This window comes from Pituophis catenifer, unplaced genomic scaffold (genome assembly GCF_029215685.1).
Source record: "Pituophis catenifer annectens isolate HBS135680 unplaced genomic scaffold, rPitCat1.0.hap2 SCAF_18, whole genome shotgun sequence".
NCBI lineage: Eukaryota > Metazoa > Chordata > Lepidosauria > Squamata > Colubridae > Pituophis > Pituophis catenifer.
In genome coordinates, this window is record NW_027256898.1 from 2,418,690 (window position 1) to 2,442,812 (window position 24,123).

At 46.1% G+C, this 24,123-nt stretch overlaps 1 protein-coding gene across 1 annotated transcript in view; it reads right to left on the minus strand.

The window, feature by feature from the left end:
• Positions 1–24,123, minus strand: part of PLCH2 (phospholipase C eta 2) — a 178,879-nt gene that overhangs the window by 2,075 nt on the left and 152,681 nt on the right. The window contains exons 18-21 of the mRNA XM_070955968.1: positions 22,078–22,162; positions 19,405–19,551; positions 16,877–16,956; positions 3,890–4,220 (exon numbers count right to left, since the gene is read on the minus strand). Coding sequence (XP_070812069.1) covers positions 3,890–4,220; positions 16,877–16,956; positions 19,405–19,551; positions 22,078–22,162 — 643 coding nt within the window. The remainder of the gene's footprint in view (positions 1–3,889; positions 4,221–16,876; positions 16,957–19,404; positions 19,552–22,077; positions 22,163–24,123) is intronic.

Genomic DNA, 24,123 nt, shown 5'->3' on the forward strand with positions numbered 1-24,123 from the left:
ATTCTGGCATTGGGACAATTCTGATTTTCTTTTCATTTGGTTCTAGCAAAGAGAGGAAACACCGTAGAGGGGGAGGGGAAATAATCTATCTGTGCAGTCATTAAGAATGGAAAGCGACTTGATCGCACAGAATCAAATCGTCGGATCCTATAAAGTTGCATAACCGCGTGGCTATTACATCAAGGAGTGGATATTTAACGAGAAAATATTAATACTTCAAAATTAATATTTGAGAAGATACTATACTTTGTTTTTTTTGTTTTTTTTTAAAAAAAGATAAGGTAAAATAACGTACTTTGGAAAGATAATATACTTTGGAGGGTTTTTTTTTTTAAAAAAAACTATCACAAAATATTGAAAAGAGATTAACTTTCAAGCACCCGGCCTGAAACTCGTAATATAAAACAAATATGTAAAAAAGAAGATTACAAAAAATAAATACGCTACGTGTAAATACGTTGAAAGGATTTGCAGGGCTTGGCGTAGACAGGAAATGCTGCAGCGCACCTGGCTGTTCCCAGCCCTGCCAACTCAAAGTTCGGCGGGACGATTCGGGTAGGATTTAACAGTAACAGAGTTGGAAGGGAGCTTGGAGGTCATCCAGTCCAACCCCCTGCTCCCACAGGAGATCTGTACTAGGGATTCGAACTGGCGAACTGCCGACCTTTCTGATCGACAAGTTTAGTGCCTCTTTTCTTTTTTTTCCCCTGTTAGTCTTCCTAAACTTCTTAAGTAATCTCTCCATTTCACTTTAACTAGGTCGTGTGAAGACTGCCGGTCTCGGGGGAATGTATGGATTTTGCAACCCACAACACTAGGATTCGGAAGCAACCATGCTCCGGAGGAGATGTGGCTGTACACCGTGGCTAAATCGGATCCCCCAGAGGATCCCAGCGATCGAGTGCCTTCAATAGCAAGAGCACTTAGACTTATATAGCGCTTTTACAGCCCTCTGTAAGTGGTTTACAGAGTCAGCCTCTTGCCCCCAACAATCTGGGTCCTCGTTTTACCAGCCTCGGAAGGAGGGAAGGCTGAGTCAACCTGCCTGCAATAACGCATTATAACCACTGCATCACTGGGTGGGAGTGGGGGGGAGAGAAAGAGAGAGAAAGAAAGAGAGAGATGATAGATAGATAGATAGATAGATAGATAGATAGATAGATAGATAGATAGATAGATGATAGAGACAGAGAGAGAGAGAAAAGGATAGATATGGATGGAAAGAAAAAGAAAAAGAAAGAAGGAAGGAAAGAAGGAGGGAAGGAAGGAAATATAGATGGATGGATGGATGGATATATAGATAGATGATAGACAAACAGACTACGGAGAGAGGGATAGATATACAGATAGATGATGAGACAGACAGACTAGAGAGAGAGGAGGGATGGATATAGATGGAAAGAAAAAGAAAGAAGGAAGGAAGGGAAGAAGGAAGGAGGGAAGGAAGGAAGGAGGGAAGAAGGGAAATATAGATGGATGGATGGATGGATGGATGGATATATAGATAGATGATAGACAAACAGACTCCAGAGAGAGGGATAGATATACAGATAGATGGATAGATAGATGATGAGACAGACAGACTAGAGAGAGAGAGGGAGGGAGGGAGGGATATGGATGGAAAGAAAAAGAAGGAAGGAAGGAAGGAAGGGAAGAAGGAAGGAGGGAAGGAAGGAAATATAGATGGATGGATGATAGATAGATAGAAGATACAGACAGACTACAGAGAGAGGGATAGATAGATAGATAGATAGAAGACAGAGACAGACAGATGTGAGAGAGAGAGGGATGGATGGATATGGATGGAAAGAAAAAGAAAGAAAGAGAAAGAAGAAAGGAAAGAAATATAGATGGATGGATAGATAGATAGATGATAGCAATAGCACTTAAGACTTATATGCCGCTTTACAGTGCTTTACAGCCTCTCTAAGCAGTTTACAGAGTCAGCCTTTTGCCACCAACAATCTGGGTCCTCATTTTACCGACCTCGGAAGGACGTAATGTAAGGCTGCAGAGAAAGCAGGCAAAGGAGAGAACCCCGAAAGACGTCTTCAGTTACCTGGGATTTGATCATCCTTTCAGTTCTTAACTACGCGGTGAAAGAAGACGACACGAGGAACAGGACAAAACAAAAGAAGAAGAGGGAAAATAAAAAACCAAGTTAGTTCAGGGACAGAGAATAAATTAGGAAAAGGAAGCCGGAGAAATGAAATTATCTAAACGGGCAGATCCTGAGAATTCCGCTTTCGACCAACCAGAAGAAGCTTGAAAGAGAAAGAATCGGGGGGAGTGAAAAGGCTGCCCATGAGGGCCAGATGTCAAGTTTCCGAAAGATGCCCTAATTAATTCATGAGCCATGATCCAAACTTCAAAGGAAATATAGTCATTTATTAGGAGCACCATTCCGGCAATACTGGGATGCAGTTAGGACTGATCCCACGTAGATGTACGTTCCCCTATGACCCTGTCTCTCCCCTCCTCTCTGGCCATGTCATAAATCACATTCTCCAATTAACCACTTTGGCTGGCTGTGAAACCTAACACCCTCCTTCTGATTGTGGTCAGGAAGAATGTATGGAATGCACTTCAGTTAGGGAAATCAATCAGCTCTATCAGTTCTCCCTCCCTCCCCTGGGGGGAGGGGGGAAGCCAGATTTACTTAACAACCGTGTTAGAAACTTAGCTGCTGCAGTGATTCACTGAACGACGGTGGCAAGGAAGGGTTAGAGTTAAAATGGGGTGAAACTCGCTTAACCGATGTTTCTACTTAGCAACAGAAACGTTGGGGGTCAATTCTGGTCGTAAATCGAGGATTACCTATATGATACATAACTCAAGGAACCAGAAGCAAGGCCGGGGATGAGTTAATTCTGACTTTCCTTGAGGTAGCTGCTCTGGTTGGATGAGAAACGGTTCTTAGGATTGCACCCAATGGAACACACAAAAAGGGACAGCACAACAGCTTGCAAAAGAGGAAATGGGCTGGCATGCAGGGGGTACGCTATGGTCAAGCCCCCAGCGGAAATGAAATTACAACACCATGCTCGGACGGTCACTAAGGGAGGACGATGCTAAAGCGGCCAAGCCCCACGCGGACAACAACTAGGGAGCGCAGAAGTTTCTACGGGGGAGACGACGGCACAGATCTGGAACGGAGGGTCGGGCGCGGGAAATCCGATCTTACCGGTGAAGAATATAGGGGATTTACTCCGAATTTCCTCCATTTTTTCAGAAAACAAGGCATTCATTTCCTTCTGAAGGGTGCCCGCCTGTTTGCGGGAGCTCTCCGGCCAACCCTTGGAGAAATCGGGGCTCTCGAGACTGTCTAAGCTGCTGGAACTGGAGGACACCGAGCCATTGTTGGAGCTCACCAGGTTGATGGTGCTTCGGTATTTGCCACCGGGCGGAGCGCGCCACCGGTGCCAGGACCGGTCCATGGCCCCAAGACACGCCGAGTCCCCCTTTTTCTTCCCTGAGGTCCCAAAGGGCTGGCAGGTTCTGGGCAGGCTCCTGGTAGCCCCATAGCCGGTGCATAGGTGTAGATCGGAGCGGGCGCGGGGCTGTTCCTGGATTCCCCAAGGTTTCAGCTCCACCCGCTCCTCGCCTGCTGAGCTACCGCAGCAGCCGCAGTGGGGAGCATCGCCAGAGGAAGGCTGGCCGGCGATGGGCTCGCTCCACTGGCCCTCCACCTCGGGGCTGTCGCTGGAGCCGACCACACACTTCATGCAATAAGTGGCCATGCCAATCCTACCCGCTTCGTTGCCCTGTTTCTGCCTGGCCGGTTCCTGGAGGCAGATCCGGATGGATCTCCGGATGGGTTCGCTGAAGGTGGCATCCCGGAACCCCTGGCTGCTTCTGCTCTGCTCTCTGCCCCAACTGTGAGCCTTACCTTTGGATCCTTTAGGGTCCACTTCCGTGCGGCTGACGCCTTCTCGGGAAGGAGACGCCGCCGGGGACGGGAGGTCGGATTCTTGGTCAAAGCGAGGGTGGGAGGTGTCTTCCAGAAGGGGGTCCTTGCTGGCTCCTTCCGAGTTCTTGTCTCGGGCATCCAGGGTGATCTTGGGCTTTTTTAAGCTCTTGGTGGGCGCGCTGGCCGTCCGCCGTAAAAGCTGGCTGCTAAAGGAATGTTTGCGGTTGAGCTGACCAGCAACATGGCTGTCGAGAGAGGCCTGTTTTGGATTTCTGAGAAAGAGACTTTTTATGCCCAGCGCTGGTTTGACCTGGAGGGAAGAGAAGGAGAAGAAGAAGGAGAAGGAGAAAAGCCGTAACAGAGCGTGTATGGGTTTTTTTTCTCTCCCGGCGGGGCGACGGGGAGAAAAAACAAACAAACCAGACCACGCACTCAGTAGCCGTAGGCAAGAGGTTATTAACCTCGCGGTAGCCTCGGCTAATCCCCGTTCGACCGGAAGACCATTGGGAGGGAAGAGAGGGGAATGGTAGTATGGTTTCAAGACTTCACGGCTGTGTCGACCTGCCCATCCCCAGCTATTCGGTTCCCATTTCCTAACCCAAATGACGGTCCCCGTCCCCCCGTGACCACACGCCCAATTGGGTGTTGGAACAAGACTAACATTTGTGATTTTCTTCTAGAAGTTGCATTACCCGAGAAGGTAGGAGTGTTAGGAGGTGGACGGTGGGGTCCCTGGTGCTCTCTGAGCTTGGTTGTTTTGTTATGGATGTTTCATTACCCAGCTAGGTAGCATCATCAGTGCTAGGAGGAGGACGACGATAATTGTGGGGTCCCTGGTGCTCTCTGACCTTGGTTGTTTTCTTACAGATGTTTCATTACCCAACTGGATAACATCATCAGTGCTTGGAGGAGAAGGAGAGGAAAGGGAGGACACTGGACTACGGGGTCCCTGATGCTCTCTGAGCTTGGTTGTTTTCTTACAGATGTTTCATTACCCAACTGGATAACATCATCAGTACTAGGAGGAGGAGGAGAGGGGGAGGAAGAAGAGGAGGAGGAGGACTGTGGGGTCCCTGATGCTCTCTGAGCTTGGTTGTTTACTTGCAGCTAGGTACAATCATCAGTGTTAGAAGGGAGCTGGCTCTTTTTATCTCCTAGAGGCTCGCCATATATAAAAAGAGGGCCAACCGCGCTCCTTTCTAGCGCTGATGATGTTACCTAGTTGGGTCATGAAACAACCAAGAAAACAACCAAGCTCAGAGAGCACCAGGGACTCCACAGTTCAACCCTGTGTCAGCGTCCCAGCACTGACATATATAAGGAGAGGAGAAGCTTGAACTTTTGCCTACTTAATTCCTTTGAAGATTCTGTCTCCTCGGAGATGGGAGGAGGGGGACATTCCTGTGATCTGACGGAGAAGGGATGAGGAAAGTGGCTTGGAAGATAGCCAATGAGACGCAGAGAATTGGGGATCGGAAAGAGAGGGATTGGGGGGGGGGGGCAAAGGTCAGTACTGACCGCGAAAGAGCCAGGGACAGATCACTATGCTCAATAAAGAGAAAATTTCCTTAAAGATCGGCAGTTTGGAAATTCCTTTATTTTGAGATAGCATCGAAACCTGACACCCTGAGCTATTATTATTATTTAAAAAAAACCTAAGTGGGTGGCCAGCTCTTAATCGCTTTTGTCATGTAGGGCACCCACAAAATAATCAAGATATTTGGGCAAATACATAAGAATAACTGTTCCAAGTTGGCAACTACCCCATATACAGACAGACAGACAGACAGACAGACAGACAGACAAAGAGACGGCAAAAAATCAGCAAGAAATCTCTCACGTACAACATACACAGATCACGGAAGAGGGGACTTCCACCCCATGCCCCCCCCAATACAAGACTCCCCCCCCATTGATGGAATGCAGTGGTGTGCAAGTGATATTTCTTTCCCCCATCAGCCCCTTGATGGGGTCCTTGGATGCATCCCCACCCAGCCCCACCCCGGTGAGGCTATTCGCTGACCCTTGAATCCATACGAGCGATTCAAGATCCCAAATCCGGTGCAAATTTGGTTGGGAAGCCATTTAAGAAGAAGATCCAGCATGTTCGTTCCTGGGGATCCAGTCCCAGGAATTGGGTCCTTTAAACGGAAGGGTGACAAATTGTGGGTTGCATTTAAGGGGTGAGGGTGCCCTGGGCTCAAGACAGAGCAGCTGTTTTAGAAGGGAAAATGACCCATCCCTCCATTGAGAGAGGAAGCGCAGGTAGCCCTTGACTTACAACGGTTCATATAGTGACCGTTCGAAGTTATGACGGCACGGGGGGGGGAAAAGAGACATGACTGTTTTTCAAAGTTCAAATCCTCGGCAACTCATCATCTTTCATCAACCCCATAATCCCTTGCGGGGAGGAGTCTGGGCAACTGAATGGAGCTAGCAGAGGATTTGAGTGGCCGGATGCTTTTTCCTGTTGCCAGTGCGGAGTTTTGTTCAGCAGATATATTTCTCATTGTGCCCAAAGAGACAAATATCTGCCTCTCTCTAGGATCGAAATCACAGCCTCCTGATTGTGAGGTTAAGAGTTCCACCTCTAGGCCATCACACCACTCCAGACCCTCGGCAACGGACTCATACTTATGACCGTTGCAGCATCCTCAGGGACAGGTGATCAAAATTCAGACACTCCGCAACTGACTCGTATTTATGATGGTTTGCCATATCCCGGGGTCACGAGCAAAGTCGACGAGGGAAGCCGGATTCGTTTAACGACCATGTGACTAATTTAACAGCTGCGGTGGTTCGCTTAACAACCATGGGAAACCTGCGTAAAACGGGGCGGGGGGGGAGGTCAAAACTCACTACACAGCCATCTCGCTTAGACATCACTTGCGGTCATAAGTCGAGGACTACCTGTAGAAAGTACGGAGGAAGGAAATTGGGAATTTTTAAAAAAAAACAAAAAACTGGAGAATCCTGGATCTGCTTCATAAATGTGAAAAATAATCTACAGGTTCGATGGCTCGGCCAAAAACGTTCCGGCAAATGTCGCAATCCATGTTATGAGTGTTGACCGAGTTTTGGTCGGGGAGGTGTGTGTGTTGTGGTTGTTGGTTTTTGTTGGTTTTTTTTTTTTTTCCAGGAGGAGAAAAAAAAAAGAAAGAAAGAAAGAAAGCTAAACGAGGAAAAAAAGACACACACGCGCACACAAAAAAAATGTTAATGATGTTTTGGGGTGGACGGAAGCATGCAAGCGTGGTGATGCTCCCAGCTCACTCCACCAAGGGAGAAAGGGTACCTTCGCGGCGTCTAAATTTGTTCTGCTTCTAAAAGGAGACCTTTTTTTTGACACACTGCAATCACAAACAGACAGAAGTAAAAAAGCAGAAAGTGAGACACGGAGGAAGAAGAAGAAGAAAGAGCCGAGACGGCCCTGCGAGACATTTAGGAAAGGGTCGGGCATGCGACCCACATGTGAAAAATCAGACAAGTAACACAGATAAATTACAAAAGGGGTGGGGAGAGAGAGAGAAAATAGAGGAGGGATACAGGTGGAGTTTGACATTATTCAATCCCCCAGGAATGCAGCAAAACGAGCAGAAAAAGACAAAAGAGAGGAGGGATACAGGTGGAGTTTGACATTATTCAATCCCCCAGGAATGCAGCAAAACGAGCAGAAAAACGAGCAGCAAAACGAGCAGAAAAAAAGGGGAAGTGGCTTTCCGAGTGTACCGGATCATTCTTTTTTTTAAAAAAAGGTAGTTTCTTTGCAATAAAGAGAGAAGACCCCCCCCCTCCCCAAATTGCTCAGCTACGCATTTTAAAAGTGAGGGAAGTGCTGAAAAACGATTAATTACCTGCTTCTGAGACTTGGATACAAATTAACAGAGTTGGAAGGGACCTTGTAGGTCATCTAACGTGTTTTCCCGAAAATAAGACCCTGTCTTATATTTTTTTTTGAACCCCGAAATAAGGGCTTGGCCTTATTTTCGGGTGGGGGGTTGTCTTATTATTGTGGAGGTGCAGGACAGAGTTGCCTGCCGACGCTGTCCGCAGCCAGACCCGGCCAGGAGTGAGGCCTGCTGATGAGCGGCTGGCTGCCCTGAAATGCCGGTATGAAGAAGCTCGCGGCGGTGCTGCCGTCCGTGAACGCAACGGCAGAACAAACCATGCAAAGTCCTACTCCAAGAGGTGGTAGCGGAGACACATTAGGGTTGGGGGGGGGATCAACTGCACATGCATTTAAATAGTTTCAGGGTGGGGGTTTATTTTGGGGGGGGAGGGGCTTATTTTAGCGCATGCGCTCAAAAGCCCGATTGGGCTTATTATCCGGGGAGGTCTTATTTTCGGGGAAACACGGTAGCCCGACCCTCCGCACAAGCAGACCCTACACCCTTTTTGACAGGTGACAGTCCTTCTGTCTGTCCATCTGGGGGAGGGAGGGGGGAGAACTACGGTTCCCATAATTCCCCTGGGAAGGAAAAGTGGCCCGGACAGCCGATCGCTGTCCATTCCGGGCTCCCTAAACGATTTATTTTCCTTTTTCTGGGGGTTTCCAGATCGGGGCTAACAGCTCAAAGGATTCGCTCTCGTTTTTGGGTGGGGTCATTTTTGATTTCCTTCCTGCCGTGATGCTAGTTGCCAATGTGGATCTCCACCCCACCCACCCCCAAGAAATCGTTGCAGCAAAATATTGTGGGGAAATTCATAGTGCACCTCCACAATGTAGACGTTAGCTATTTTCGTTGTTGTGGCATTCATGGTAAGGAGACAACATCTCCTTTCATGAATCTGCTATATTATTATTATTATTATTATTATTATTATTATTATTATTATTATTATTAATAATAATAATAATAATAATAATAATAATAATATCCTGTTCATGCCTTCTTTTCACCCAAATCCAGTCCTCTAATTGTGGCCTGTAACCTCCTGTAAGTCCTCATGAAAAGGGAAAAAAATTGTGGCCTGTAACTTCCTATAAGTCGTTATTAAAAAGGTGGTGGTGGTGGGGGGAAACATCTGCAGAAAACATTAAACATGCATAGAAATATATCATGATAAGAGTTAACGGTTACAATTCCAACCGCCAACATTTGCCCTAGCTCAGCTCCAGCGCGCATGCGTGCACCGGCCAGCTAATTTTCAGCCCTTCCAGTCCCACCGGACGTTGGGAAACTGGCTGTTTCCTGCCTCTGGAGGGAATCTGGGGTGGGGGGGTGGGGAAGGCCCTTTTTGCCCCCCCCCCCCCAGGCTCCTAGAAGGCTTCTGGAGCCTGGGGAGGATGAAAAACGGGCATTCCAGTCCGACCAGAACTCGGGAAACTGGCCGTTTCCTGCCTCCAGAGGGTGGGGAAGGCTGTTTTCGCCCTCCCCAGGCTCCAAGAAAGCTTCTGGAGCCTGGGGAGGGTGAAAAACAGGCCTACCTGGCCCACTGTGCCATCATGTGCCAAAATTGGGGGGAGCATGGGGGGACGGGGCACATGGCATTATGGGTGTGGGCACACACATGCGCGACCCCCCCCGCTACCCCCACTTTTAGCACGCGACGGCAAAAAGGTTAGCCATCACTTTTCTAGACAAATGGTTCTCCAAACAGGTGGTTAGGAAAAACAGGTGGATTCCTAGAAAACCTTCTTGGACTGTAGCTTGGTCATCTCAAAATGGGTTTTCTTTTTTTGCCAAGGGTGCCGTGATTTTAGCCGAAGGATGTTCCATACTAAACTCAAATCATGAACGGGTAAAAAGTCCCCTTTTCTGCATAATTATTATTTTTTTTTTACTGAGAATTAAATAGTCTAATTAGGGGGTGGTGGGAAAGGGTACAGTTGGACGATATATATATTATATATCTATATATCTATATCTATATCTATATCTATATCTATATCTATATCTATATCTATCTATCTATCATCTATCTATCTATCTATCTATCTATCTATCTATCTATCTATCTATCTATCTATCATCTATCTATCTACTTACCTGTCTTCTTTCTATCTATCTATCTATCTATCCATCCATCCCTATCTATCTATCTATCTATCTATCTATCTATCTATCTATCTATCTATCTATCTATCTATCTATCTATATGTATATATTCCTCTCTCTGTAGAGACAGAAAACGTAGCATAATTTGAATTTTGTTCCGTCATCAGTGGGACTGGCTTAGGTGTCACAGTTCACCCGCTGAAAATGAAAGACCGAATCTCTTCCTTGGGAAAATTAGATTCCATAATTAGTGTATTGATACCCCCACAAAGTCAGGGCCAGGAGAAATGTTAATGAGAACACAACAAGGGGTAGGTAGAAGATTTGAGAACAGGGAGAGACGGAGATAAAGCAATCAAAAAACAAATCAGCTGGGGAAATTGAAAAAGAGAGGAGAGGGGGATTGGAGGCTGCGGTGGGAGGGGGCTTCGGAAGACAGGAGGAGAGAGGCAGGAGGGGTGTTGGGCGAACTGGAAGCCAGCGAGTTTCACCCCCGCACTCACCCCACCCCCCAAAAAATTGCTGCCAGCTTTTTTTTTTAAAAAGAGACTGTGTCAGTCAGCTGCAAATTAAAGCTATCTATCAGGAAGCAACTCAAGCAGAAGAAGAAGAGAGAAAGAGAAAGAGAGAGAGGGGGAGAGAGAGAGAGAAAGAAAGAGAGAAAGAGAGAGGGAGAGAGAGAGAAAAAAGAAAGAAAGAAAGAAAGAGAGAGAGACAGAGAGAGGGAGGGAGGAAGGGACAGAGACAGAGAGAGAGAGAAATCAAAGAAGGAAGGAATTTGGTGGGAATTTGATCAAAGGAGGTTAATCAAAAGAGAAAATTGCCTGCCGCAGAGAGACAGATAAGCTTCTAATGCTCCGTTTGTTGGTCTCTGTGCGAAGGCGAGTTCATTAAAGTAAACAATTTGTCAATGTTGTCTCACACACACACACACATATACACCCAAATCAAAATAGCATCAAATAATGGTCCTTCCTGCCTCTGTGGAAAAGTAAGTTTCTAGTCCTCATGGTTTAAATTTTAAATCAATGCATTGAGTCAGACTCTCGATCCTTCTAGTCCAGCAGAAGCTCTTTCCTAAGATCTCCCCCCCCACTCCCCCCCCCCCCCCGGTCTCTCTCTCTCTCACACACAACTTCTGCTGTGTCTGTTTGAAGTGAAGGACAATTGACAGGACCAGTTTTCTACATAAGTGCCACATTCACTTATTTAACACAGGCATAATTCATTTTTTGGAGCTTTTCTTTTTTTTTAAAAAAAAAAAAGGCACTGGGCTTTTAAGCCTACGGTTAGACCCTGTGCTTTAGAGAGAGGGAGAGAAGGAGAGGGAGAGAGAGAAAGATGGAGAGATGGAGAGGGGGAGAAAGAGAGAGGGAGAAAAGGAGAAAGAGAGGGAGCGAGAAAGAGAGGGAGATATGGAGTGGGAGAGAGAGGGAGAGAAGAAGAGGGAGGGATGGAGAGAAAGGGAGAGGGAGAGAAGAAGAGGGAGAGGGAGAAAAAGGGAGAAGGAGAGGGAGAGGGAGAGAAAGGGGGAGGGAAGAGGGAGATATGGAGAAGGAGATGGAGAGAAAGAGAAAGAAAGGGAGAGAAAAGGAGAGGAGAGAGGGAGAGAAAAGGAGAAGAAGAGGGAGAGATGGAGAGAAAGGGAGAGGGAGAGAAAAGAAGAGGGAGAAGAAGAGGGAGAGAGAGGGAGAGGGAGAGAAAGGGAGATATGGAGAAGGAGAGGGAGAGAGAGAAAGAAAGGGAGAGAAAAGGAGAGGGGAGAGGGAGAGAAAAGAAGAGGGAGGAGAGGGAGAAGAAGAGGGAGAGATGGAGAGAAAGGGAGAGGGAGAGAGAGAAGGAGAGGGAGAAGAAGAGGGAGAGAGAGGGAGAGAGGGAGAGAAAGGGAGATATGGAGAAGGAGAGGGAGAGGGAGAGAGAGAAAGAAAGGGAGAGAAAAGGAGAGGGGAGAGGGAGAGAAAAGAAGAGGGAGGAGAGGGAGAAGAAGAGGGAGAGATGGAGAGAAAGGGAGAGGGAGAGAGAGAAGGAGAGGGAGAAGGAGAGAGAGGGAGAGAGAAAGGGAGAGAAAAGGAGAGGGAGGAGAGGGAGAATAAGAGGGAGAGAGAGGGCCAGAGGGAGAGGGAGAGAAAGGGAGAGGGAGATATGGAGAAGGAGAGGGAGAGAGAGAGAGAAAGGGAGAGAAAAGGAGAGGGGAGAGGGAGAGAAAAGAAGAGGGAGGAGAGGGAGAAGAAGAGGGAGAGATGGAGAGAAAGGGAGAAGGAGAGAGAGAAGGAGAGGGAGAGGGAGAGGGAGAGGGGGAGAGAGAGGAAGGGAGGAGAAAAGGAGAGGGAGAGAGGGAGAAAAAAATTCCCCGTTGTTTCCTTCCTGTTTCAGTTTATTAAGAGCAACGGCATCTAATTGACTCCTGGCAAAGACTTGATCGATCCATCCATCCCCCTTGGAACGGATGAATCTTTTTCGACAAAAATCAGCCAAACTGCAGGATGAAAGGCGGGCCTCCCCCTCCCTTGCCAGATACCTAACCCCAATTCGGGTGGTGGCGACGGCCAATCCGGTGCCAAACGGGGCAAGGAATTACGGGGGGGGGTGCCCCCACCCCCCCAGTCCCCTCCCGAGCTTTTCCTGGCGGACTTTGGAAGGAGAGAAATTTTTCATTTCGTTGAACGCAGACCTTAGCAGGATTAGAAACGGAGGATTTTCCAGACAAGATGCCTCCTTTTGTCGCGGGAAGCTTTGAAACAGCCCAACGGGCTTTCCTCCAACTCTTCCCTGCTTTTTTTTTTTTTTTTTTTTGGCAAAACTCAAGAGGAGAAAAGAAATTGGAAGGGAAGGGAAGGGAAGAGAGAGAAGCGGCGTGAACTTAACGTGTTTTAACTTCTCCCCTCCTTGGTTCTCGTGGCTGGAAAGAGAGCAGGCGGCCTACTGGCACAAGGTTGCCATGCGACGGTGCCCGTCTGGCACGGCTGCTCCCCTGAGGGATCCGCGGCACCTGGAATCCGATGTCTCCATCCAGACAGAGGGTCGCTTGTTCTCTTTGGGGATGTTTCCACCCCTCCCTCCTTCCCTGCCTCCCCACCCCCCCACCTACAGGTTTTTTTTTGCTTTCAATGGGGCTACCCGGGGCGGCTGAGAAGGGAACCGCGCACCCCACCACGCAAATATTTGCTTCCCCGACCTTGGCTGAGAAATCCGACCGAGCTAAAGTCGATTAAAAGTGCCAATAAATCAGATTTTTTTTTTAAAAAAAAATCCAATCCTAAAAGGATTCCGTAATATAGGTAGTCCTCGACTTACGACCGCAACGGAGCCCGAAGGTTTCATGTGGTTAAGCGAGACGTGGGTTAAAGCGAGTTTTAAGCCCTGCGTTGCGACTTTGCCTGCCACCGTTGTTAAGCGAATCCATGCGGTTGGTAAATGAGTCACGGGGTTGTTGAGTGGATCCGGCTCCACCACCACCCCCGCAAAGGTGGCAAAAAGGGGAATTATGCGATCTTGGGGAGACAGCGACCGTCGTTAAGTGTGAAGCGATCGCCAAGCGTCTGGATTTTGATCACGTGACTGCAGGGAGGCTACAAAGGTCGTAAGTGTGAAAAACGGTCGTAAGTCACTTTTTTTCCAGTGCCGTTGTAACTTTGAACGTTCATTAAATGTTCGGTGGTAAGACGACAGGTAGTCCTCGAGGTACGACCGTTCATTTAGTGACCGTTCGAAGTTGCAACGGCACAGAAAAAAGTGATTGACTATCATTTTTCACACTTATATCCTCGTGATCGTGCGATCAAAACGCTTGATGACTGACTCGTACTTATGACGGTTGTAGTGTTCCGGGATCCCCTTTTGCGACCTTCTGACAAGCCAAATCAAGGGGGGGGAGGGAAGGAAGCCAAATTCATTTAACAACCGCGTTACTCACTTAACAATTGCAGTGATTCGCTTAAACAACTGTGGTGAGAAAGTCCGTCAAATGGGTCAAAACTCACTTAACAACTGTCTTGGTTAGCGAGAGGAGTTTTGGGCTCAATTGTGGATGTAAATCGAGGACTAACGGTAGTTTAATTAAATAGGGAGGTTGGTAATTTTTCTTTTCTTTTTTTAAATGAGATATATCATTTGTCAACTCGCAAAGCATCCCTGGCCTGCTCTCGAGTTGCCACAGGCAAGGGAGATGGGAAAATGAACTCTGCAGCTGTGGCGAGGGAGCACAGTCAAAAGAAAAGCACATTCCAGCCATCTCTCTGTCAAGGCCATCTCCCTAGTTACCTACAGTAGCAGGAGGGGAGTGATCTCTACATCCCTGGAAATTGCTTCGTTGGAGAATGTGACTGATGACACACCTTGGGAGGGGGGGGGAAACAGGGTCAGAGCTGGAGCGGAAATTACGTGGGGTCAGAGTTGGCTTGTATAGATTTGGCTTATACAGAGCAGTGTATAAACAGTAGTTTATACACTGCTCAAACAACTAAAGGGAACACAAAACTACTGTATGTAACGAACAAAGTACTTAATAAGGCTATTTCATTCCTTCAGATCTCGGATGTCTTCTGCTTGCGTTCCCTTTGTTTTTTTGAGCAGTGTACATAAACATTTCCTTGTCCACGTTGTACATATTTTGACAAGCTGTTGTTGTTTTTTTTTCCCCTAACGGAATTCCTTCTGCTGAGACAGTATTGTTTTCCACTCGTTTGGCTTGGCTAATTGTGATTAATAGATTAAAAAGTAACACAAACACACACCGCTTGATGGATGAACTCGCTCTGTGTAATTTGGTGGAGATAATTGGGCTGCCTGCATCTGAAGAAATCCATCCAACAGGCACAGCACAAAAACAGAATAGAATAGGATAGGATAGGATAGGATAGGATAGGATAGGATAGGATAGGATAGGATAGGATAGGATAGGATAGGATAGGATAGGATAGAAAATATGGAATGGAATGGAATGGAATGGAATGGAATGGAATAGAATAGAATACATAATAATAGGATAGGATAGGATAGGATAGGATAGGATAGGATAGGATAGGATAGGATAGGATAGGATAGGATAGGATAGAAAATATGGAATGGAATGGAATAGAATAGAATAGAATAGAATAGAATGGAATGGAATGGAATGGAATAGAATAGATAATAATAGGATAGGATAGGATAGGATAGGATAGGATAGGATAGGATAGGATAGGATAGGATAAGATAGAAAATATGGAATGGAATGGAATGGAATGGAATGGAATGGAATGGAATAGAATAGATAATAATAGGATAGGATAGGATAGGATAGGATAGGATAGGATAGGATAGGATAGGATAGGATAGGATAGGATAGGATAGGATAGGATAAGATAGAAAATATGGAATGGAATGGAATGGAATGGAATGGAATGGAATAGAATAGAATGGAATAGAATAGAATTGAATAATAGAGTTGGGAGGGACCTTGGAGGTCTTCTAGTCCAACCCCCTGCTTAGGCAGGAAACCCTACACCACTTCAGACAAATGGTTATCCAACCTCTTTTTAAAAACTTCCAGTGTTGGAGCATTCACAACTTCTGGTGGCAAGCTGTTCCACTGATTAATTGTTCTAAAAATAAAAAAGCATATATTTTTTGGGGGGCGGGGGGGAAACAGCCACAATAAAACCTATGGATTCTTGTGTTTATTATTCCCCAAAATAAGCACTTGCATATTCGTTTTCGTTTTGAAAACGAAAATGAAAAGCTAGAGAAATGTCAGAAAAGTGGACTTTTGCCATGGGGGGGGGGGGGCGGGGAGAGGGGGAAGAGAGAGATTAAAATTGGACGGGGAAATCATAATAGCAATAAAAGAAATAGCTACAGGTAGGCCTTTTTTCCTGAATGTCCAGCATTCAGAAAGAAAAAGACAAACGGAAGAAACCCCTGTCCGAACGGTGAAGTTTTCCTGACCGTACGTTTAAACAAGCTGCGATTTGAACCGTATTCAAAACTGCTAACACAGCAAACGTGAGATTTTATTGCAGGCGTCCACCGACGCAGAGAAAAAAAAATAATGAACTTCCTTCCTAAGCGACGTGAAAATGTAATTATTTCTTTTTTAGCCACTTAAAAAAAAACAAAACAAAAAACACTCTCGAACACCGGAGCGTTGGCCGCTGGGAAAAACAACTTAGCAGATATATAATTATATAAGATATATAATTATATAATTCTGAATCTGGATAGGGATCTTCCAAATCGTTGGGTTGTTAGCTGATCATCGCTACTTCGTGGTACTTGTGAAGACGCACAAACTGCAGCTGGGATAGGTTTGGCCAAGGGTGGGGCTGAGTTTTGCACAGAAATATTGGGTTTTTTAAAAATATATATATGAACCTCCTGATTACAGAAATAGCTGTAATAGATTGGGCAGGCCCAAAGATGCTTTCCCAAAAGGCAACTTCTTGAGGTTTTTCCTTGAAAAGGTTTCGCTTCTCATCCCAAGAAGCTTCTTCGGGTTCTGACTTCAGCTCCAGCTTCGTCAGTTAGAACCGAAGAAGCTTCTCGGGTCAGAAGCGAAACCTTTTCAAAGATCTACCCGATCTTGATGTCTGTGGAGATTCTCCATCGTCCAACCATCGTCGTGGTTTGTCTTGGGGTTTTTTTCCTTTCTTTTTTCCTGAAAGCATTTCGCTTCTCATCCAAGAAGCTTTTTCGGTTCTGACTTCGGTTCGAACGTCTTCAGTTAGAACGGAAGAAGCTTCTAGGATGAGAAGCGAAACTTTTTCAAGGGAAAAAAAAAAACTTCAAGAAAATCCAGTTGCCTTTTGGAAATGCACCTTTCGGACAAGCATGATGTTGGAGAATCTGCATAGACAGATGTTTGGGTAGATCAGCTCAAATACCAACCATCTCATCTGGATTAGTTAGTTCTAGATTAGTTCTAGATTAGTTAGTTCTAGAACCTTAGTTCTAGAGAGGCTTGCACACCTGGGACTCCGGGGCTACTCACCTTACCACAAACGTCGTTGACGGATATGTGAACGAAGACGGAAGCTTCCTCCATACCTTCTAGGTATACATGTCGATAGCCTGGAAATAAGGAAAGCGGGGTGAATGATGGCTTCTCGTCTCCTTTAGTCAGGAGTGGGATTCAGCCGGTTTCGGGCAAACCGGATGCTAACTTTACATCTGGTTCACCGAACCAGTAGTTGCAAGGATTGGCTGGCCCCGCCCACCCTGTCCGTCCCCTCCCAGGAGTCTCCACGCGGTGTAAGTAAGTGCAGGGCCCGCGCGGAGGCTCTGGGAGGGGAAAAAACAGGCCTCCCGGAAGTTCCGGAAACGGGTTCATTCGGAGCCCCGGGGGAGGCTGTTTTTTGCCCTCCCAGAGTCTCGAGGAAAAGCTCCGGAGCCTGGGGAGGGCGAAAATGACCCCCCCGCCTTGATGCAGGAGTCCGAATAGGCCACGCCCCCATGGCCCCTCCCCTCCCCCAGCAACTGGGAAGAGAACCGGTTGCTAAAATGGAGTTAGCAGAGATGGATGGCCAAATGGACTGCTTTGATCCAAGGGAGGGGGAAACACCACAACTATTTTCGTTTCTACTTGGAAACCGTTTCTGGACTTGGTGCTTGAGGTGGCAAAAAAAAATAAATAAAAATGAAACGTTGATTTTGGGTTTTACCGATTACTAGGTTTGTTGTTATAGAAATGGTTACCGTAGTTTATATTATTATGGAAATTATGTTTATGTAAAAGTTGAGGTTCGATGCGATCTTATTCCACGTCACCGAAGGGAGTCGGAAGTCAATGCCTTTGTTTCGTTTTTCCCTTCTTTTCTATACTTTCCCCTCCTTCTTTCCTTACTATTTTCTTTTGCATTTTATAGTATAAATTAATAAAGAAAGAAAAACACAAATTAAAAAAAAAAAGAACCCTCGGGGACCCAAAACTACTTGGAGGGATGTTGCAGCCAGGCAGTGTCGGCATTAGCAAGATGGATCTCGCAAGTTTCCAGATGTTTAATTTATTGCCGGTTCTTCTTTCATATCCCGCTACCACATTGCATCTGTCAGCGGACCATCCTTGGTGGAATTCAGCTTCAGCTTCTCTCTCTCTCTCTTTCTCTCTCGTTATCAAAGAACGGAGCCCCTGCTGACAATCACAACTTTTCTAATTGATTTGCCGGCTCTCCCCCCTGGAAGCCATCCGGATTGTCATAATTCATGTTGTCTTTTCTTTGTGCTTCTCTTTCAAAGCCACAGAGGGCTCCTACTCCCCCTTTTCTTCTGAAAAACTTTTCCCCCGCAGCTTTGAAGTGAATGAAGAAGGAAGGACAGGGGGATAGATGGAAAAATTCTGTGTGTGTGTGTTATCTGAGCTAGGAAGACCCCGGCGGATGTGCACGCACTCACGTGACCCAAAGGAGAGAAGGAATGGATTGAGGTGGGGGGGGAGATTAATTCATAACCCTCCCATTTTTGCAGGCTTCCCAAGAGCACGAAGCAGACTCCTTGTCCTGACAAAAAAAGCCCTTTTTATTAAATTACTGTGAATTCCTCTCATTCGCATCCAGCAAAGTCTTTCAAGGGAGAATTTACAGTCGCAGACGTTATCTGCCAGGCTGATAGCTTCAAAACTTGGCAAGAAGTCTCGGAGAGTCAGAGCAAACTAATTGTCTTCTGCAAACTCCACTCCCCTTTCGCTCCTCTTTTATTCCCTCTGGGAGGGGCCATTCGCTGTCCACCTGTGGCTTTACTCCTGAGTCGACCTTTGTTCCTTAGCTGTTCCCTTCTCCTGGCAGCTCACACTGGGAACAGGCTTCAACTGTTCGTCTGCCTCACTGATGTCCGACTCCGAAGGCAGCTGATAACTGTCAGACGGCCCTGGCCTCCTCTCTGCCTCCGACGAAGAGCCCTCATCAGAGCCTTCCCCAGACTCCAGGACTGGCCCATGTTCCTCCCCAACCTCCTCACTGTCCGAATCTGCTACCAGCTCCGCTGGCGGGCCACAACAGCAGGTATTAAAAGCAGCTGGCTTTTAACTGTCATTATCAGCATTAATTTTGCAGCCGATCTCGGGCTGCCAATGAAAAAGACAGCCTCGTTTGAAGGCCAAAAACTAAAATAAAAAAATAAAAATGAACGCCCACGTTTTGAAGTTTCGATCCGGGGATAAGCCAAAGGAACATTGGCAGAGACATCCAGAGAAATGACTTTGGTTGTGATTGGTAGGAGGGAAAATGGGATGACATCCGTGGCCCTTTTGCTGTGGCTTCCACTAACGTCAGATGTTCAAAGGACTAACTTTCGAGCTTTCAAGCGAGATTTTTTTATTTTTTCTCTTTGCGTTCACCCCCCGAGAGGAATGCCAGCTTGAAAGGAGGATTTGGGGGCCGCTGCCCCCAACCCACAGATTTTTCCCTTTAATGTCTTGGTTCGTACCTACCTGAAACGGGCGAATTCTTCAGAGCCGGAATATCAGTGGGGAAATGCAAGGGGGAGAGAAAATAAGCAATGCTGTATGAGCAGGTCTCTTCTTACCTGGCAGCATGGATGTAAAGGCGATCGTCCTCTGGCCGATAAAATCCCTCCCGATGGGATCGTGGTCCCAGACCAGGAAACGCACCAGGGCAATCTCTGGCATGCCGATGTTGAAAACCAAGGTTTCTTCCCACATCGGATTGAAACCTGCAGAACCAAGGAGGCAGGAGAAATGAATGAGCATTACCGACTGACCAGGGTTTCTCTGCCTTGGCGAGGGGTGGGCTTCAACTCCCAGCCAGCTGCCGAGAGGTATGTGTGGACTTCAACTCCCAGAATTCCCCAGTCATCCATACGTATAGATTCCATAGAGAGGAGGGGGAGCAAGGGTGTCAAACTCAATTTCAATGAGGGCTGCATCAGGGCTGTGGGCCGGGGAGGGGGGGGGCTTGGCCAACTGGGTGGGTGTGGCTGAGTGGGCGTGGCCAGCTTGACACCACTCCCCAAACAGCTGGCAATGCGACGTTTCCTCTTCGCATTGGGTAGACTGGGCCGAAGAGATGCAGGCCGGCCCCTTATAATATTTGAAGGGAGGGATCCATCCAGGGGTGAAATGCTACCGGTTCGGGCCGGTTCACCCGAACCGGTAGTAAAAAATGCTACCGGTTTGACTGAACCGGTAGTTAAAAAATGCTTTAAAAAAGTAAAAATAAATAAATAAATAAAAAATTCCGACGATGGCACGGCACAGCTGATTGGCACAGCTGATCGTCGGAACTTTTTTTTAAAAAATTTTTTTTACTACCTATTCGCTCGAACCGGTAGTAAAAAAAAAAATGCTTTAAAAAAGTAAAAGAAAAAGTTCTGCGATCGTCTGAACTTTAAAAAAACTTTTTAAAGTTAAAAAACGCTAAAAGAGTTAAAAATGGTGGCCATGCCCACCCAGTCACATGACACCCCCCCCCCCAAACCAAGCCACGCCCACAGAACCGGTAGGGAAAATTTTTTAATTTCACCACTGGATCCAACCACATCACGGGCCGGAGTTTGACACCCCTGATACGGGATGGAAGGGACCTTGGAGGTCGTCTAGTCCAACCCCCTGCTCAACCCTAGACCAACAAATGGCTGTCCAGTCTCTTTTTGGAAGCCTTCAAATTCTGTTCCACTGATGAATTGTTCTCACTTTCAGGAAATTTCTCCTTAGTTCTAGGTTGCTTCACTCCTTGGTTAGTTTCCATCCCTTGTTTCTTGTCTTGCCTTTTGATGCTTTTGAGAATCGTTTGACTGGAAATTAATCAAAGAGAGGAACAACGTGGAATTAAGGAGAAACTTACTAATAGTCAGGACAATTAACCAGTGGATCCGCTTGCCAGCAGAAGTTCTGGGTGCTCCATCGCTGGAGGTTTTCAAGAAAAGACTGGGCAGCCATTTGTCTGAAATCGTAGAGGGCCAGGATGGCGAACAGGTGGCACACGGAGCCATATCTGTGGGCACGCAAGCATTGCCCTAGCTCAGCTCCAGCACGCATGTGCGCACCGGCCAGCTGATTTTGGGGTCTTCCAGAGGTCAGGAAACGGGCTGCTTCCAGTCTCCGGAGGGCCTCCGGGGGAAGGGGGAGGCTGTTTTCGCCCTCCCCAGGCGCCAAGAAAGTCTCTGGAGCCTGGGGAGAGCAAAAAACGGGCCCATCATGCGATTACATGCCAAAAGCAGAGGAAGTGCGGGGTCGATGGGTTGCGTGTATGCACAGTGTGGGCACGTGTATGCGTGAGCCCCCCGCACGACCCCCCACTTTTGGCACGCAACGGCAAAAAGGTTAGCGATCACTGGTATAGGTCCTCCTGCCTTCCGGCTCTATTCTGATTGATTGACTTATGGCCTTCTGCCCCTCTCTTTTGTCACCGCCATATATACTTCCAAGCACCCTGAGATGCTGCGTTCGAATCAACATTAAGAGGAACTTCCAGAAACAAACAGAAAGAAAGAAAGAAAGAAAGATAGAAAGAAAGAAAGAAAGAAAGAAGGAAGGAAGGAAGGAAGGAAGGAAGGAAGGAAGGAAGGAAAGAAAGAAAGAAAGAAAGAAAGAAAGAAAGAAAGAAAGAAAGAAAGAAAGAAAGAAAGAAAGAAAGAAAGACAAAGCAAACAATGAAAAAAGAGCACTTTTTATTTGTCTTTGTTTTGTCTCTTTCTGTCTCTTTTTGTTTCTCTTTAAACAGGTTGGAGTTTTGTATTTTTGGGAGTTAAAATCAAAACATGAAGTGGGGGGAAAGAAAACATTAGGAGGAACTTTCCGAAAGAAACAAACGAATGTCCTAGTTTCCGAAAACAAACTAGGACATTGGGGGGAAAAAAAGTGTATTTTTAATGTCTTGTTTGTTTTGTTTCTTTTTGTTTGTTTGTTTCTGTTTAAAAAAAGAGTTCTGGATTATGTGTTTTTTTTGGAGTGAAATATGAAGTGGGGGAAAAAAAAACCCTTTCTTGAGGCAACCAGCTGTTCTAACATGGAAGCAAAATTGCTTGGAAGTTGTCAGGTGCCCACAATTCCCCCAGCAGATGCTAGACAGCTAACCGTCAATGACGCTACGCAGATGTCCTACACGGATAGCGACTGGATTAAATGAATTTATCGAGGCTTTTGTTTCATTCATCCTAGGGATTCTAGGAATAACTGCAAGATGTCCTACAGCGATGGCAGGAAAGAGAGAGTAAAAATTAAGGATGGAGAAGCCGTACCGTTGTCATCCACAACTCTGGTCTGCTCTTTGCAACAATCCATGGGCAATCCGATCACCTCGACTTCCACGAACGGATCTATGATCTGGAAAAGAGGTGAAATAAATAAAATAGGAAAATATCACCAAGCGGAGCTGGACCGCGGCGTCTTTCCTCAACTTGATGGCTTTCTCGGTGGGCCGTTAAAATCTTAATTAATTGACTTAAGAGAGACATTAATGGATGGTTCTCTTAAGATCTGAGAAGGGACCTTTTTCCACAGCTGCTACCCATTTGATCTGGAGATGGACCAAACCAGGGGTGAAATGCTACCGGTTCAGGACGGTTCGCCTGAACCGGTAGTGAAAATGCTACCGGTTCGTTCGCCCGAACCTGTAGTAAAAAAATACTTTAAAAAGTAAAAAAAAAAACATTCCGAGGATCGTGCGGCACAGCTGATCCTTGGAACTTTTAAAAAACTTTTTTAAAGCATTTTTTTACTACTGGTTTGGGCAATAGGTAGTTAAAAACTGCTAAAAAAAAAAAAAAGTAAAAATAGAGCTTCCGACAACCAGCTGTGACAATCAGCGCGCGATCCTCAAACTTTTTTTTAAAAAACTTTTTAAAGCATTTTTTTTATTACCTCTTGCCTGAACCGGTATTTTTGTGTAAAGTGTGATAGTTTGCTTTTTGAGCTCTCTGTGACTCTGTGAGGTTCCTGCTTGTTGCAGGGGCCTTTTTGTGTGAAGTCCAGCTGCTTTTGCATTGTGTGTGAGTCAGTTATTGTAGCTTTTGTGTTATTTTTGTGTAAAGAGTGATAGTTGGTTTTTGAGCTCTCTGTGACTCTGTGAGGTTCCTGCTTGTTGCACTATAGACCTGGACAAATGGCAAAAACTTTGGGAAAGAAACTGTAAGTTGACAATGGCAAGGAAAATCGATATAAAATGTTTTATACCACCGGCAAGACTAGCAAAGGTGTTTAAAAACATATTGGCCAGACGTCGGAAATGTAATCAGACACCGGGTACGTATTACTACATGTGGTGGACATGTACAAAAGCAAAGAAATATTGGACAAAAATACACACATGGTTAGAATTTTTCCCCCTGAACGCCATCACTCTGCTAAACAAATAATTCCTTCAACCGGGGAAACTGGTAGCGTCATTGGCGGGAGGCTCCGCCCACCCGCCCGGACATCATCACGCGGCGCTTCTGTGCAGAAGCGCCGCGAGCAAGTGAAGCGAGTGCATGCACACGCTCACAGTTCTGAACTGGTAGCGAGGGTAAGAATAGAATAGAATAGAATAGAATAGAATAGAATAGAATAGAATAGAATAGAATAGAATAGAATAGAATAGAATAGAATAGATGGAGTGGAGTGGAGTGGAGTGGAGTGGAGTGGAGTGGAGTGGAGTGGAGTAGAGTAGAGTAGAGTAGAGTAGAGTAGAGTAGAGTAGAGTAGAGTAGAATAGAATAGAATAGAATAGAATAGGGAGTAGAGTAGAGTAGAGTAGAGTAGAGTAGAGTAGAGTAGAGTAGAGTAGAATAGAATAGAATAGAATAGAATAGAATAGAATAGAATAGAATAGAATAGAATAGAATAGAATAGAATAGAATAGAAAACATGGAATGGAATGGAATGGAATGGAATGGAATGGAGTGGAGTGGAGTGGAGTGGAGTGGAGTGGAGTGGAGTGGAGTAGAGTAGAGTAGAGTAGAGTAGAGTAGAGTAGCGTAGCGTAGCGTAGCGTAGCGTAGCGTAGAATAGAATAGAATAGAATAGAATAGAATAGAATAGAATAGAATAGAATAGATTTTTTTTATTGGCCAAGTGTGATTGGACACACAAGGAATTTGTCTTGGTGCATAAGCTCTCAGTGTACATAAAAGAAAAGATACGTGAAACTCACTACTGAGATGGTTGGATCACAGAAGTAGAAATTAGGAGCTGGGAAGGCATTATTATGTAAGCAAATGGATCCAGACAATAGGCTGTTCACAAAGCACTTATGTGTGTAAACTGGTATAAATAAATTGCTTAAAAAAATACTTTTGTTTGAGTCG